General features: G+C 39.6%; 1 protein-coding gene across 1 annotated transcript in view; it reads left to right on the forward strand.

Moving 5' to 3' along the window:
- TINAG (tubulointerstitial nephritis antigen) overlaps positions 1-16054 on the forward strand; it is a 48792-nt gene that overhangs the window by 21947 nt on the left and 10791 nt on the right. The window contains exons 7-9 of the mRNA XM_026845404.1: positions 675-855; positions 1244-1289; positions 6299-6404. Coding sequence (XP_026701205.1) covers positions 675-855; positions 1244-1289; positions 6299-6404 — 333 coding nt within the window. The remainder of the gene's footprint in view (positions 1-674; positions 856-1243; positions 1290-6298; positions 6405-16054) is intronic.

Below are 16054 nucleotides of genomic sequence, written 5' to 3' on the forward strand. Positions count from 1 at the left end.
CCTTGCATATTTGTTCTAAATACTTACCATTCCCCAGAGTCAAGAATACCTTGAGACATTCAGAATGGATTAAAAGGGGTTGCCAGTGAGTTGTTTGAAGACCTAAGCAATAACAGCTTAACAACCTAACAACCTTAGGTGGACTTTTTAGCTAAAAGAAATAAAAAGACCTGTAGCTTGTCACCAGAATTCCTGTAGAAAATGTAGATAAAACTAGAAAATGGTTCATTTCCCTTAAAAAAATTCTGCTTCAAATATGCCCATTTCGCATGCCACTTTTTTAAAATGGATCCTGTTGACAGCATTGGTAATTTATTGATGTTATTCAATGTGAACTTTCATGCATCATTAAAGGGATGAATGTACTATGTGATGTACTATGTGACAAGTGCTGAAACACATTTTCTACCCTATCTCTGTTTGGAGAAGGGTGGGAAGATGACTACTGCAACTGAAACTGAATCATAAACATCATGCATATGAATTGAAGCAAACAGTTGAAGATGAAACATTCACACTTTTGAAGAATGAGGGGCTCAGTTAATTTACTTGAAATATGACAGTTGTACAATAGTTAAAAGCTTGAAATAAACTGTAAAAATGTTTAAGCAAGCTTCTTATCAGCTTTTTGTTTGTTTGTTTGTTTGTTTGTTTTTCTTCTAATATCTGAACAGGGTTGTATCCTATGCTTGTTATCCATCATTTTGGAATGATCACCTGAAGCCATCAGGTGAAAATCGTTGTTATGTCTCAAGTGACTATGGAAAAAACTATACAAAGGGGCCATGTCCCAATGCTTTAGAAGAATCCAATCGGTTATATCGGTGTGCCTCTCACTACAGAGTCTCCTCGAAAGTAAGTTCATGCTGTTGACCCATTATCTCACCCATTTTTTCCTTTGGGGCTTGAAAATTACTTGGTGTATGGAAATATGTTCAGTTTACTTGAAGACTAAAGCTGTGATTTTCCCTTTATATTGCCCTTGTATTTTCAGAAGAGCTTAAATTATTTACAGTTTCTCAGTTTTATATCGCCTCTTTAAAGCTGTTCCTCTGTGGTACTACAGAAATCAGGGATAGAAAAGAAAGTATGCAATCATAACTGTGCATTAGTGCTTCTAAAAAATGTTTCTGAGGTTTTGTTCACTTGGTAAACCAAATATTCTCTACCAGAAATACATGTATAATGGTACATTTATATATATGTACACAATAACAATGCTGCTGCTCTCCCTCTCCTTCAGGAAACTGATATAATGAAAGAAATCATGGACAAAGGACCAGTGCAAGGTATGGTAAATTTAGAAGATGATAGTATTATTATTAAAATAATTAAAGTGTGCAGTGTCCTTGTATAAAAATATTAGAAAACATAAATTGCATTCCACAGTGAATAAAACAGATATATGGACTGTAGTTCATCCAGGAATGTTTGGCTGCTATACTGCATCAGAGACCATAATGAGTAAAATGATTTTGAACTTGATTTGTTGAAAATATGTGAAAAATGTGTGTGCTGGAAATGTCTTTTTCCCATGACAGTTCTTTGCTCATTAATGTAATAGCGATTTGGAGCTGTGCAGGAAGAATTAAATGTTAGCAAAGTTCTGCTCTCTAGGGTTGGGATTGATTCCCCCACCAGATGAGGCCAACCCACCAAGCTTGCTCTCCTCTGGAGGCAGTGCTGCAGCATATGGACTCCCCAGCAAATCATTCAGTGCTGGAATACTGCTAGAATTTCCCTTTCAGAGTCCAAATGCTCTTGCTGGTTGCAGAGGGCTATCAGTTTTGAATTTTTCTGCTGAACTCTGCAGTAAAGATCCCTGACCTCTTAGAGTAATAAAGAGACTTCAGCAGGGAGTGAGGGACCTCAGAAGAATTGTTTACCCTGAATACTGTCTATTTGCAGTCATGGATGGTGCTAGCAACACCTGAAAATGCAAGTTCCTGCTCACACCCCAGGCCAGTGTAACTGGAGAGGTTGAGGGATGTGAGGTTTGGGGTGATGGGGAAAGGTGATAGTGTGGGATGTCCACCCTCTAGACGGATGGCTGAGACAAAACCAAACAATTCTACTTCAGGGGACTTCTACATTTCTACTACCCTCAATTATATAATGAACTATCATAAACTCCAATTTATTATTGGAATGGTCTTGTTTATTAGATTTAATTCATGTCAGTGCATCATGGAGTTGAAATTACTTCTTAAAGCTCTTTATGTGGGCAGCTGAAATTACTCTGAAACTCAGACTTAACAAGATCAACATTATCAGTCTTTGTTCTGCTCAAGTTTGTTTGCTCAAGGGAAAATATTCTTTCCCTGCATTTGATCTAGAAATGAACACAGTAATTCCACTGGTTTTAAGAAAATGAAAAAATTAGGATCCTCAACATAAAATTTCAGACCTCTCTCTAATGTTGGAATTGTAGTCCATGTGTACACAGTTTGCTGGATTAATCTGTCATTACTAAAACTTCCATATAAGATAATCTATTCAGCCATTTGTTAGGTTTTAACCACTCAATAATTCATACAATTTTTTGAAATGTCCATGCTTTTTCAGAGAAAATGTCTATCAGGTTAAGGTAATGCTGTATTTTTGAAAAATCAAGATCTAAAGAAGAGTATATAACTAATAATGTATATCACTGAGTGAAAACACTTTCCATTTTTTCTTTTTGTTATAATGAGATTTTTAAAAGAGTCACAGTTATGACCCAATAATTTGTCACTGATTCTCTCCTCTGTCTTCCTCTACTACAAATAGATAATTCTAATTATAAAACCATGTAATATTTTTTTTCCATCCTGCAAATGATCTTCAGCTAATGAAAATTATTTTTCCATTATTCATTCACTTGTAATTCCTCAAGAACTTACAAAGTGCTCATGGCCAGTCTTATCTAATGTACTAAGTAAGGTTTAATAGCTGGAAAACACTCAAGATCCTTTCAAGATCATGATGTAGAAAGGTATCCTGTTTGATGATGAATGTACTTGGATTTCTGAGCATATTCAAAGTTAAGAAAAAGATATATGTTTAACAATGGTGTAACAGTAGGTGTAGGAATGTAATTGAAAACTTTCTGTTATACAGCTTTTAAGTTTGAATGGCAATTTCTCTCTGACATGTATCATTGTTTTATATGGTACAGGAACTAAGCAATTAGTATTTTCAGATGCAATTAATGAAACACTAGTTTTTAGCTACTAAGAAGAAAAAAATAGCTATATCCCAGCTAAAACCAGAGCAATCAATTTTCAAATAAACATAGTGAAGTTTCATTTATGCTTTGAAAACATTCAAATGGACAATCTAATATTGCCCATTCATCTTTTTTTAATGGACTTTAGGAAATAATCTGATAGTTATAAGTACCGATGTAGGAAAAGAATACTTTCTGTCACATTAGCCAGTCTCAATCAAAAGAAAAACTAACATATTGGTAATACATTAAAGTTTTGACCCACAAAACTTGTCATTTTACCTGTCATGATCTTGGGAAAAAAAGGTAGTATTTGATTTGCTGGCAAGAAAAAGAGCTGGAAAAAGCACTAGGTTACATTAATGTACTTTAGTTTCTTTTGTAGGAGCTACTTTTAGGTTTTTGCATTTTTGTATGTCTTAGAGATAGAAATTCTTATTTAAGAACTTTATGGAGAGGAGTCTATAGTGGAATGAATCATAATCTGCTGCATTTATTTGCATAGGTCTGACAGCTCAGCATGACTGAGGTAGGTCATGCATGAGCTACAGGCAACCTTACGAAAACTGCTACCTCTTCTGATTCATTAATAATTAATTAATTCATTTTGGAAAAGGCAAAGTCTCTTTTTTCTACGTGGGAGGGAACAGAGTTGTCCGGTAGACAGTGATCATCTCATCCTGATCAAGACACAGTCTGTATCAGGACAAAATCACTGAATAAATAAAAATGTCTCAGCATTTGATTTTGAATTATCATCTCTATGTTCACCCAGCATTTCATGCACCTAGCCCACTTAACTCCAAAGTCTGTACTGTTACTTAGCTCCTGATTGCAGGGTACACACATATAGATATACATACACATATTTATTTATATATATATATGCATACATATATACATACACATACTAAATGTAAATATAATATATAATCATGAATAAAATCTCATCACGTAGGCTAAATTTATTGTGGAACCATGCTTCAAAATTTTCTATTTCATTTCAGTGGAAATCATTTAGATATGATGTTTCTTCACAGAGACAAGTACATGTGTTTGATGTAGAGTTGCTGATAAAGAATAACTGTTTTCTGAAACTGAACGTATGGACCTTGATTTCAAAAACCAGTGTGATTTAGAAATGAAAGTACCTTCTTCTGTCTCAGCCTGTTGATAGATGAGATCTTCTAACCTCAGACCTCCTGTGGGAAAAGTGAATTTTGCAGTCCTTGAACTCAACCCTGTTTCTTTTCCTCCCTTTGGCCAAGGTATCAAAGCAAGATCCAGGGAAGCCTCTACAGTAATTTTTTGAATGACTCATCCCTTTCACTTCTCCTCTGACACCTTCACCTGGACTAAGGCCAGTGGGAGTCTTCTTCTCCCTTTCTGTTCCTTTGTACCACTTTAAAGCTCTCTTTCCACAGCCTCTTCTGCAGCTCAGAAACTTCAGCAGTTGGTATTTTACATGGTGGTACAGGGGCATTTGAAGGAGTTAAACTCCTAGCTCTATACACTAGTGAGCCTGGGGACAGAAGGAGGGGGGGAAACCTTTGCAGAGAGCTCTAATGGAGTCCTGAGCCTGCAGCTAGAAACCAAGAGTAAAGTTCATGCTATTTTCCGCTTGGCCCGTTGCTGTCAATGTGTTCTACAGGCAGCTCAGCAGAAGTTGTAGTATTATTCATTAAAAACATTTAACGTTTTTTCTGATTTGACTGACACAGCTCTCCCCGCGACTTGCCACCTAGATAGCATCATGGCTGCTTATTCCCTGTGTGTTGCTATCAGCATACATTTTTTATGTGAGTGACCTCATTAGCAAAGTATATTTTTAGCCAGGTTTCCTGGGCAGATGAGCTCATTTCACCATGTTTTGAGCTGTTCTCTTTCATCCCATAAAATTTGTGAAAGTTTTCTGTTTTCAGTCAAGTATGACAGAGGTCAGGAGGTTGTAAAGATAGTTAATTTCTTTCAGGTTTATGAAAATATTCAGGTAGTAAAAAGAAATCTGAAATTGTGCCAGACAGAAGAAACTGAAGCATGAGCTCACCTTACTGGATACTGCAGAACTATACCAGACACATATGTTATAAATGCTCCAACAACATAAAAATGGTCAGTGAAACTTGTACTTTATGGGATTCCCAAAGTGCAAGACTTTAGGAAACTGGTTTTCACTAATTCTCATGTTCCAAGCTGTATGGCAGTCTAAGAATGTTAAAATCATAAGCTAGAAATAAATTGAAGTTAAGCTTGTATTTAATGCTTTTGATTCACTGGAATGTAATGATAATGTAGACCTGGAAAATGTTAACATTTCTCTGAATCTAGTAGCCCACCATATAGAAAAGTAAATGGTACTAAGGAGGCAGAACAAATGTGGAAAAGAAGCCAAAAAACTTTATTCCTAGGAAATAATGAATAGAAATAAAATGCAAATTGTAATCTTCATTGTTGCACAAAATTTTCAGTTCATCAGCTCTTTGGCCTTACATTTTTATGTACACAAACGTTGTTTTTTTCCTACACTTTTAGCTGAAAGTCAGGATTAACATTTATACAGACAATCTAGTTTTTGGTAAGGAGATTGCTGTCTACTTAATGAAATCTATCTGAGTTTCAGAAAAAAGAATACCTATCACTCCACCCTATTTCACAGGATATATAGTCTATTAAATATTTTTCTGGAATATGCAGATGCTTGTCAGACCTGAGAGCTCATGAACCCTGAGGAGATTTGTTTTATTGAATTGGATTTCACCAGAACCGAGAAAATTTATGTAAGCCTACGTGAGGCAATATTTCCTATTAATGTATTGGAAGAAGTCCATGATAGCATGAAGTCCAGAGAGTTTCCATGACAGGAAACCCAATTAACTCAGCAAGAGACCTTTGAGAGAACTCTGTTTAAATATTCCTCTCGGTTCACTCACAGCAAAGAACTTTTGAGCAATTAGTGAATTTAGTGTAATTACAAAGTACACTTATGGAGTCCAACACAGAATCCAAAGAATCTCACAAGTAAACTGCAAGAAGAAAACAAGAACAGAAGCAACATTCGATGACTGCTAATTTTTTTCTATTGTTTTTTAGCTATAATGAAAGTGTACGAAGATTTTTTCCTTTACAAAGAGGGAATCTACAGACACTCCCAGAAAGCAGGATCTAAATGGAAAACACATTCAGTCAAACTCCTTGGGTGAGTAAATTGTATTCTTTTACCCTTTTCCTCTGCCAGTCATGAATGTAGTAAAATGTCAATGACCAGTCTGGAACATAAAGATTTCACTGTCAGAGGTGGAGCACTGTTATCTACCAACATAAGATTGTTGCTGTTTCATTTTCATATATCTGAGAATTTTAAAGAATGCAGGAAAGAGGTATAGTCCTATTGTCTTTTAATCTAATATTTGCTCTAAAACTTCAAATATACTAGTTTATAGAATAATTTTTTTAATGAGTATTCACAAATATTCCATGGACACATCGTGAACAAAACTGACACAATTTCCTCCAAACATGCCATCAAGCAGAATGCAAATGGAAACATAAAAATTGCCAGTGACCTCCTAATTAACAAGCACAGCTGACTGGCACAGCAGTTTGGGCTCTCTACACCCCAAACAGAATCAGCTGCTCTGGGATGATTCTGATTTTATTTGGGATGCACAAGGGACAGACACTCAGGACTGAAACTACTGCAGAAGAATGTGTATGATACACTAGTGGATTTCCCCTCAGATATAAACCAGTGCCACTATATTAAGATAACAAGTATCTAATACTGCATACAGTCAAATTACAGAACACACCATGGGGCTTTACTCTTTGACATGGAGGGAATATGCAAGGATGAATTTATTAAATCATCCAAGCGAGTAGTTACACAGAGAAATGACTGGAGATTCTCAAACAAATATTTTATAGATGATCTAGAATATCAAATAAATCATGTGCTAGGAATATTACTGAGAGTATCTTTAACATGTAGTTCTAGAAAATTAAGTCATGAAATAAAGTGCATTTTGTTTTTACGATCTTAGTGAAGATAACTCTTGTAAAGAATGTTAAAATGCCTATGGTTGTGGAAACTGCTGGCTATGAATTACAAGAGTGTGCCTGATAGTGACACAGCAGCAAAGAGAAGCAGCAGGCTTATGCAAGATCATCCTTGACCCTGTACTGCTGCAAAAAGTGTTGTCTCAGACTAGTAGAGGAAAAGCTCCTGAAGTATGCTTACAGTGAACGTTATGAAGCAATGAAAGAGAAAAACTGGAATTTCTCATGGAAAATGGGGGAAAAGAGGTTTATGGACAGGCGGTATGTGTCGGTTTATGCATATGTATTTAAGGTATATATGTGAAGGGCCATGAGAAACCAATAAGATTAGACAGTAAAATTTGCAATGCAATTTGAATACCTCAGTCTAGGGATGAGCTGCTGTGAGGCTGTGAGTGCAGATGTTGGGAGGGCTATGAAACATGCTTGGTGCAAGTGTAGGGTGATGACAGATATTCCCTCAGACATGCAGCCCCAGATATATGCTGAATAACCGTCTAAGGCGAGTGATTAAGCCAGAATGGCACAGGGGAACAAATGATGACTGAAGAGGGAGTGCAAAGGAGGGATATTAATGTGTTGAAGTGGATGCTGATTTAAATGGGAACTGATAGTCTGTGCAAGGAAAAGATAGCAGCCCTTAGGCCACTTGTGAACAAGAAACTGAGTGTCTTGACTGAGATGGCAGCTCCCTGCAGAGGATTGTATTGAATGATCAGAACAAAACACTGAGTAGGAGGAAAGCCAAGTGGTCTGATATACTGAAGAAGGACATGAGAAGTTAAGGGAAAAAAAAAAAAAACAAACCTGAGGGCAATGATATTTAAGAAACCTCAGCCAGATTCAGTGTTTAATATGTGGGAAATGCATTTTCTAACTTACTTTCATTGAACATTGTTGAAGTATCCAGTGGATCCAACAATATAAGAATAACTTATCCTTTCATTGTCTAATGGTGTAAGTGTTCTGACCTCTGAGATTATGCCAAATAAAAATATTTTCAGAGGTATTTAACTGTAAAAACAGAATTCAAGTTTGACAACCTGGAGGCTGTTTGAGCCCAAGGCTAGGTGTACTTGAGTTTCTAGCAGTGGTAAATGCAGTCATAAAATGGGATTCTGCACCATAAAGTCTAAAACACTCTTCTGTATTTTAATGTCTTCAGGATTAAGCTATCGCCTTTTTCACATCATTCCTTAGTTTGAATTAATTTGAATGAAAAATATGTGGCCCATATAGCTTGGGTGTTGTTTTTCTGAGCAAAGGATAATGAAAACTTCTTGACCTAAGTAAAAAACTCATGAGGATCTCATTAAATTTGAAATAAAAATATTGATGATTATTTGCATTCTGCTTAGCTGAGATGGTTCCTGGAGAGAGAAAAAGGAGCAGAAATATACTGACACATAGGGTAAAAAATGTAGTTTTGTGTGGGTTGATGTTTACTGTAATCTGATTTTTTATTTATAACCCGTTCTGTAAAAGAGATTCAATATTTGTAAAAGACATCCACGATAATGAATGACCATATTGAATTGATATTTGTAATGTCTCAGAAACATTTTTGAGAAAGTCTTAAACTGCCAATGAATTGTACAGCATATAAGGGGGTGGATTCATAAAATGGAAATAAATTTTTGTGAAGCTTGCAAGAGCTATTTGTACAAAACCAGAAATGCACATATAAACTGCCTAATTGATCATTGGATCATAAGGATTGTAAGTGTATGGACTGGCTTCCCTTGAAATTACTAGTTATTTTCTGTCATTTGAAGTGTTATTATTTATAAAATCAGCTCTGATAGGACTATAAGTCTATCTCTAGTGAGGTACTGTGTGACCTCAGGCTCAGGGAGAGAATGGGAAAACGCAGAACTGCATGGAAGCAGGAGAGGAAAATGTGGAACAGCCATGCAGAGGGTGTTTTGGGTAGCAGACCATTCTATCACAGTCTCTGTGGACAGTAAAATAGGGCTTTCAGCAATCTGAAGGCAGGATGGACTGACCCCACTGTCATTTATAGAGAGCAGGTTCTCTCAAACAGCTTCTGTGTCTGTATTCCAGAGATGGAGAGGTAAACAGAAAAAGACTGGGATAGATAACAGCTAAGTTTTGATATGCAAAAGTTCGATTCCTATGTCTCTGTTAGGCAGCCATGGTTCCCTTTATCTTCCTCTATCATAGATATCTATCTTAAGATGAGTTGAATTCCTTTGTTGGATGTTATTTCTGTTTGTGGACTATAAAAGAACCCGTGGAGTAACATCAGACTTACATAGCTAACATGAAAAGGTCTAGGTTAGACTAGAGGAGTCCTACTTATAACGGCATCATGAAGTAGTTTAAACACAAAAGGACTGTCAGGCTGGTACTTTCCTGAGTTTCCTGAATGGGGGAGCCCCAGGGGGAGCCCTGAGATCTGCCAAGAGCCTGCAGCTTGGCCACAGCAGCTGATGGGACCTGAGCAGGGCCAGGAGCAACAGTGGCCAAGCCCCCTCCATGTATAACAGAAGTCTTTAGGGGGTACCAGGAGCACTGCCAGCATGGCAGGCAAACAGGACATGGCACGTCAGCAGGGCCATGGCGCAGTGGCTTGCTTGTCAGTTCACACAGGAAGGGTGTGATGGAAGGGAGCTGAAGCCCTGCCAATTTGACCAGGGAGCAATGGTATCCACCTGGCCGACAGCCATGGCCTCTCTAAGCTCTGCACCCACTACAGTGGACGCAGCTCTGGTGGGAACATGCTACAGGGTGGGCCCTATTCTTATGCAAGTACAGGATGGCTGCAGTGAGCACAGCTGTGGGAGCTGCACCCAGGTGGAGGAACTCCTCTGCTCGGTGACAGAGCTCCAGATGGAGGTGTAGGTTGAGGGTTATCAGGGAGAGCAAGTGTCCTGGTTCAACTAGGATAGGGTTAAGTTTCCCCAGCAGAGAGAGAGGGGGAAGGGATCTCCAGCCGGGTTATTCATACCATGCTGACGTCAGGTCCAGGGGTGGGAAACTTTGATTTTACTTTCTCTTTGGCTTTTTGGTGGCAGGGAGCTGCTCTGTGACCATTTGCAGTATTTCTCTGTATATCTTTTGTCTTGTTCACTGTTATTGCTGTTTATTGTTGTTATCATTGCCACTGTTGTTGTTCAGATTGTTATATCACACTGTTGTATTAAATTTCTTCTTATTTTAACCCGGGGTTTGTGCCTGACTGCCAGCCCGACCGGCTGCAGGTGGGGGACGGGCAACAGCAACATGCTCTCCGGTCCCAGCAGGGCTTAAACCAACACAGCAAGAGAGAGGGAGACTACTGGAATCACACCCTACCTTCTTCTCTGAGAAAGACCTGACAGGCAGACAGGACACATAGCATTCCCTATCCTCTCCCCATCTGGCTGAACACGGTGCCTTAAGGGACAGGAGGCAATGCGACAAATTCCTGCCCAGCACAGCAAGCGCATCTCCTCTGTGAGTACCCCACCTTCCCAGGTGCCCTTGCATAACAGGTATGAGACTCTGCAAGTGGAACCAAACAATAACAGGAATGATGATTCATCTAGCTTGGAGGTGTCACCAAGGTTAAGTCATCTTACACCCTGCATCAAAACTACTTCCATAAAGAAAAAAAGACAGGTCATTGTCATAGGAGTCTCCTTTCTGAAGGGAATAGAAGGCCAAATATGCAGTCCAGACCCACTTCTTAGGGAAGTCTGCTGCCTCCCTGGGGCCCACGTTAAAGAAATAAGAGAAAGCTTTCTACCCTGGTACTGCCCTCAGATTATTATCCCTTATTGATTTTTCAAGTAGGCCAGCAATGAAGTTGCAACAAGAAGTCCAAGGGCAATCAAGAGAGACTTCAGGGACTTGGGACAACTGGTTAAGGGATCAGGAGCACAAATAGTACTCTCCTCTATCCTTCCAGTTGCAGGTAATGATGAAGGAAGAAACAGGAAGACCCATCAGATCAATACCTGGCTCCGAGCCTGGTCTCACTGGCAGAATTTTGGGTTTTTGATCATGGGTCGGTTTATATGACACCAGGGCTGCTGGCAAAAGACAAGGTACACCTAAGGATCTTTGAGCAGAAGTTAGCAGGGCTCACTGAAAGAGCTTTAAAATAGATGTCAAGGGGGAAAGGGATAAAATCAGAGATAAGCCTGGTGGCAGCACGCCAGTGTTTGAGGGATGGTGTGCTAGCAAGGTCCTTTGGTCTGCTGTCTCAGTGGAGGTAGGGGATGGAGATCCATGCAGCAGCAAAGACACAGGGGTCATTGATGTGTTAGAAACCACAGAAGCACCTGGGAATGGTCACATAGTAATTAGGGCTTCTTCCCCCAGAAAGGTGGTGGGATCAATAGCCTGACTGAAGTGCCTCTACACCAGTGCACACAACATGGGCTACAAACAGAAGGAGCTGGAAGCCATTGTGCAACAGGAAAATTATGATGTAGTTGCCATCATGGAAATATGGTGGGATGACTTGTGCAACTGGAGTGCTGCAGTGGATGGCTATAAACTCTTCAGAAGAGATCAGCAACAAAGGAGAGGTGGTGGGCTAGTCCTGTATGTTAGGGAGTGTTTTGGTTGTCTAGAGCTTAATGATGTTGATGATAGGGTTGAGTGAGTAAGAATCAGAAGGAAGGCCAACAAGGCAGATATCATGATGGGAGTCTGTTACAGACTGCCCAACAAGGATGAAGAGGCAGATGAAATATTCTATAATCAGCTGGGAGAAGTCTCACAATAGCTAGCCCTTGTCTCATAGGGGACTTCAATTTACCAGATGTCTGCTGGAAATACAATGCAGCAGAGAAGAAATAGTCTGTGAGGTTCCTGGAGTATGTAGAAGATAACTTCCTAGCACAGTTGGTAAGTAAGCCAACTAGGGAAGGTACCCTGCTGGACCTGTTTTTTGTTAACAGAGAAGTACTTGTGGGTGATGTGAGGCTTGGAGGACATCTTGGACATAGATAGAGTTTTTGATTCTCAGAGAAGTAAGGAGGGGGTTCAGCAGAACCGTTACCTTGGACTTCCAGAGGGCAGACTTTGGACTATTTAGGAGACTGGCTGACAGAGTCACTTGGGAAGCAGTTCTGAAGGGCAAAGGAGTCCAGGAAGGCTGGACATTTTTCAAGAAGGAAATCTTAAAGGCACAGGAGTAGGACATCGCCATGTGTCAATGGACAAACAAGTGGGGAAGACCAGCCTGGCTGAACAGAGAGCTTTGGCTAGAACTCAGGAAAAAAAAGAGAGTTTCTGACCTTTGGAAGAAGGGGAAAGCAACTGAGGTGGACTACAAGGATGTTGTGACTTTAAGCAGGGAGATAATTAGAAGGGTCAAAGCCCAACTAGAACTTAATCTGGCTACTGCTGTAAAAATGTTTCCATAAATACATTAGCAACAAAAAGGGCTAAGGATAATCTCCACCCTGTATTGGATGCAGTGGGAAACAGTGACAAAGACTGAGGAAAATGTTGAGGTACTTAATGCCTTCTTTGCCTCAGTCTTTAATAGTAAGATCGGTTGTTCTCTGGGTACCCAGCCCTCTGATCTGGAAAACAGGGATGCAGAGCAGAATGAAGACCCCATAATACAAAGGGAAATGGTTAGCAAGCTGCTACAAAAATTAGACACACACATGTCTGTACGTTGGATGGGATCCACCCAAGGGTACCAAGAGAGCTGACAAAAGTGCTGACCAAAACACTTTTAATCATTTATCAGCAGTCCTGGCTAACTGGGGAGGTCCTAGTTGACTGGAAGTTAGCAAGTGTGACGCCCATCTACAGGAAGGAATGGAAGGAGGATCCAGGGAACTACAGGACTGTCAGTCTGACCTTGGTGACAGGGAAGGTTATGGAGCAGATCATCTTGAGTGCCATCACATGGTATGTACAGGACAACCAGGTGATCAGACCAAGTCATCAAGGTTTTATGAAAGGTGGGTCCTGCTTGACTAACCTGATCCCCTTCTATGACAAGATGCCCTGTTTAGCGGATGAGGGAAAGGCTGTGAATGTTGTCTACCTAGACTTTATAAAGCCTTTGACACTGTTTCCCAAAGAATCCTTCTGGAGGAACTGGTTGCTCACAGCTTGGACAGGTGTACTCTTCATTGGATTAAAAACTGGCTGGACGGCAGAGCCCAAAGTGTTATGGTGAATGGAGTTAAATCCAGTTGGCAGCCAGTCACAAGTGGTGTTGTTCAGGAATCAGTATTGGGGTCAATTCTGTTTAATCTCTTTATCAATGATCTAGACGAGGGGATCGAGTGCACTCTCAGTCTGTTTTCAGATGACACCAAGTTGGGTGGGAGTGTTGATCTGCTCGAGGGCAGGGAGGCTCTGCAGAGAGACCTGGACAGGCTGGAGCCATGGGCTGAGGCCAACTGGAGGAGTTTCAACAAGGCTCAGTGCCAGGTCCTGCACTTGGGTCACAACAACTCCATGCAATGTTGCAGGCATGGGGAAGAGTGGCTGGAGAGCTGACCAGTGGAAAAGGATCTAGGGATGTTTGATAGCCACCTGAATACAAGCCATCACTGTGCTCAGGTGGCCAAGGCCAACAGCATCCTGGCTTGTATCAGAAATATAGTGGCCAGCAGGACTAGGAAAGTGCTTGTCACCCTGTTCTCAGCACTAGTGATGCCACGTGTCGATTACTGTGTTCAGTTTTGGTCCCCTCACTATAAGAAACATATTGAGGTACGGGAGCATGTCCGGAGAAGGACAACCAAGCTGGTGAAGGGTCTAGAGCACAAGTCTTATGAGGAGCATGTGAGGGAACTGGGGTCATTTAGCCTGGAGAAAAAGAGCCTGAGGGGAGACTTTATTGCTCTCTACAGTCACCTGAAGGGAGATTGTAGTGAGGTGTCGGTCTCTTCTCCCAAGTAACAAATGCTAGGGCAAGAGGTAATGGCTCCAGGAGAGGTTTAGATTGGATATTAGGAAAAATCTCTCCACCAAAAAGGTTGTCAAACATTGAAACAGATGCCCAGGAAAGTGGTTGAGTCACCATCCCTGGAGGTATTTAAAAGATGTGTAGATGTGGTGCTTAGTGACATGGTTACAAGTAGTGGACCTGGCAGTGCTAGGCTAATGGTTGGACTCGATGATCTTAAAGGTCTTTTCCAACCTAAATGTTTCTATGATTCTATATGTATGTTTGTGTATATGCATGCACACACACACGGATCTATATGTATATACACATACAGTTAAAACTCATAATGACATCAGAATAAAAACTAGCTAAGAGGCACAATGAAACTGCAAATGGTAAGTGAGACTAAGGTTTGGTCTAAGTTTGGTAATTTTCACTTTGTCACTTTTTCAGCTGCACTCTAATTTTAAGAAGACTAATGACTAAAACGACATGTGAAACTGCCATATTTATCTTAAAATCTCTTAATAATAAAAGTAGAGTGAATTCACATAAAAGATGAACTTGGTAGCAGATTTATCTCTCAGATCTATACATTTAAGCTAGAGATGCTGAACAAACCTGTCAACTATATTCTACAGCAGATTGTCTGTAAAATTGGTTCATCTTTCCTTCTACTCTGGCTTTCTTAGTCCCACCTAGGAAAATACGACAGAAGAGAAATGTAGTGTCCTTAGGGAAAGAAAATGAGGCAGATTTGTTGATGGTATAAAGATGTCAAAGTCTCTTCATCACAGAGGAAGTACATTGGCTTAAATATCTATGGTTCTAGTTCAAATATATCCCTTTCAAAGTTAGGCATAGTGAAGTAAAGTATCCATCATTAATGTCTGCAACCTGTTCAGACAAATCTCCCACACTCTTTCCTCTGCATCACTTCAGTATCAGTGGCAAGCTACAATATCTGATCTGCACCTTCACTCAAAAATCTGTATCTGCTGATCTACTGACACTAAAAAATATAGAAAGGCTCCAAAGGCCAAGTCTTTGTCTGCAAACAAATCTGTAGACTGTCACGTTAAGTCTTCAAAGGGACAAGAATAATTTTATTAAATTAATGAAGAAGATAGATTTTCAGAGTTTTGGAAGGTGCTCAGAATGACAAAGGACTTTCATAAGAGAATGTTGAGACGTGTACATTAATCGGAAACACATTTCCCTTCTATTTTTATCAGTGACTCACTGGAAGCTTTAAATTCAATAGTGCAATTAAATGACATTGAAACATCTTTGTTTTGAAAAAACATTGGTGGAATGCTTCTTAACACAAAAAGCCATACTAATGGAGATAAAATTGAGATGGGAGGCAAAAACTTGTGTTTTAGTGTTGAAGGGATAACCAGGCAGAGCACCAGCACTCTAAGGTTTAATACACGATTAAATGACTCACTTGTGCAAAGTCCAAAGGCTTAATAATGATACCAGTGACTACTGTTAGTGACCTCTCAGGTTTTGGCTTTGAAGACACTGTTTTACTTTTAATTTTCCTCTTCACTTGTCCTCACGTGAGTTTAAACTCAGAATAACAATAAACAAGCAACATCTTAAACGACCAAAAGTCATGACCCAAGTTATTTTCTTCCTGACTGAAGAAATCTTGGGTTGAGTTCCCTTTCTCTTTCACAGGGGAAAAAAAATCTATTTCTTTATTGTCAGACAATCAACATCAGATATTACAGTTTAAAATTAATAGCAATGCCACAAAATAAATACATTAGAAGATCATGGTGAAAAGGTACGCAGGGTCTGATGACTCATGCTATTAAATCCATAAGACTGTCTCCCATATAATTCATTATGGAGATTTGTGGGAATAATTTAACTACTGACTCACTGATAATTTGACTCATCTCTCA

The sequence above is a fragment of the Athene cunicularia genome (assembly GCF_003259725.1).
Source record: "Athene cunicularia isolate RWA chromosome 3 unlocalized genomic scaffold, athCun1 chr3_part1, whole genome shotgun sequence".
Lineage (NCBI taxonomy): Eukaryota > Metazoa > Chordata > Aves > Strigiformes > Strigidae > Athene > Athene cunicularia.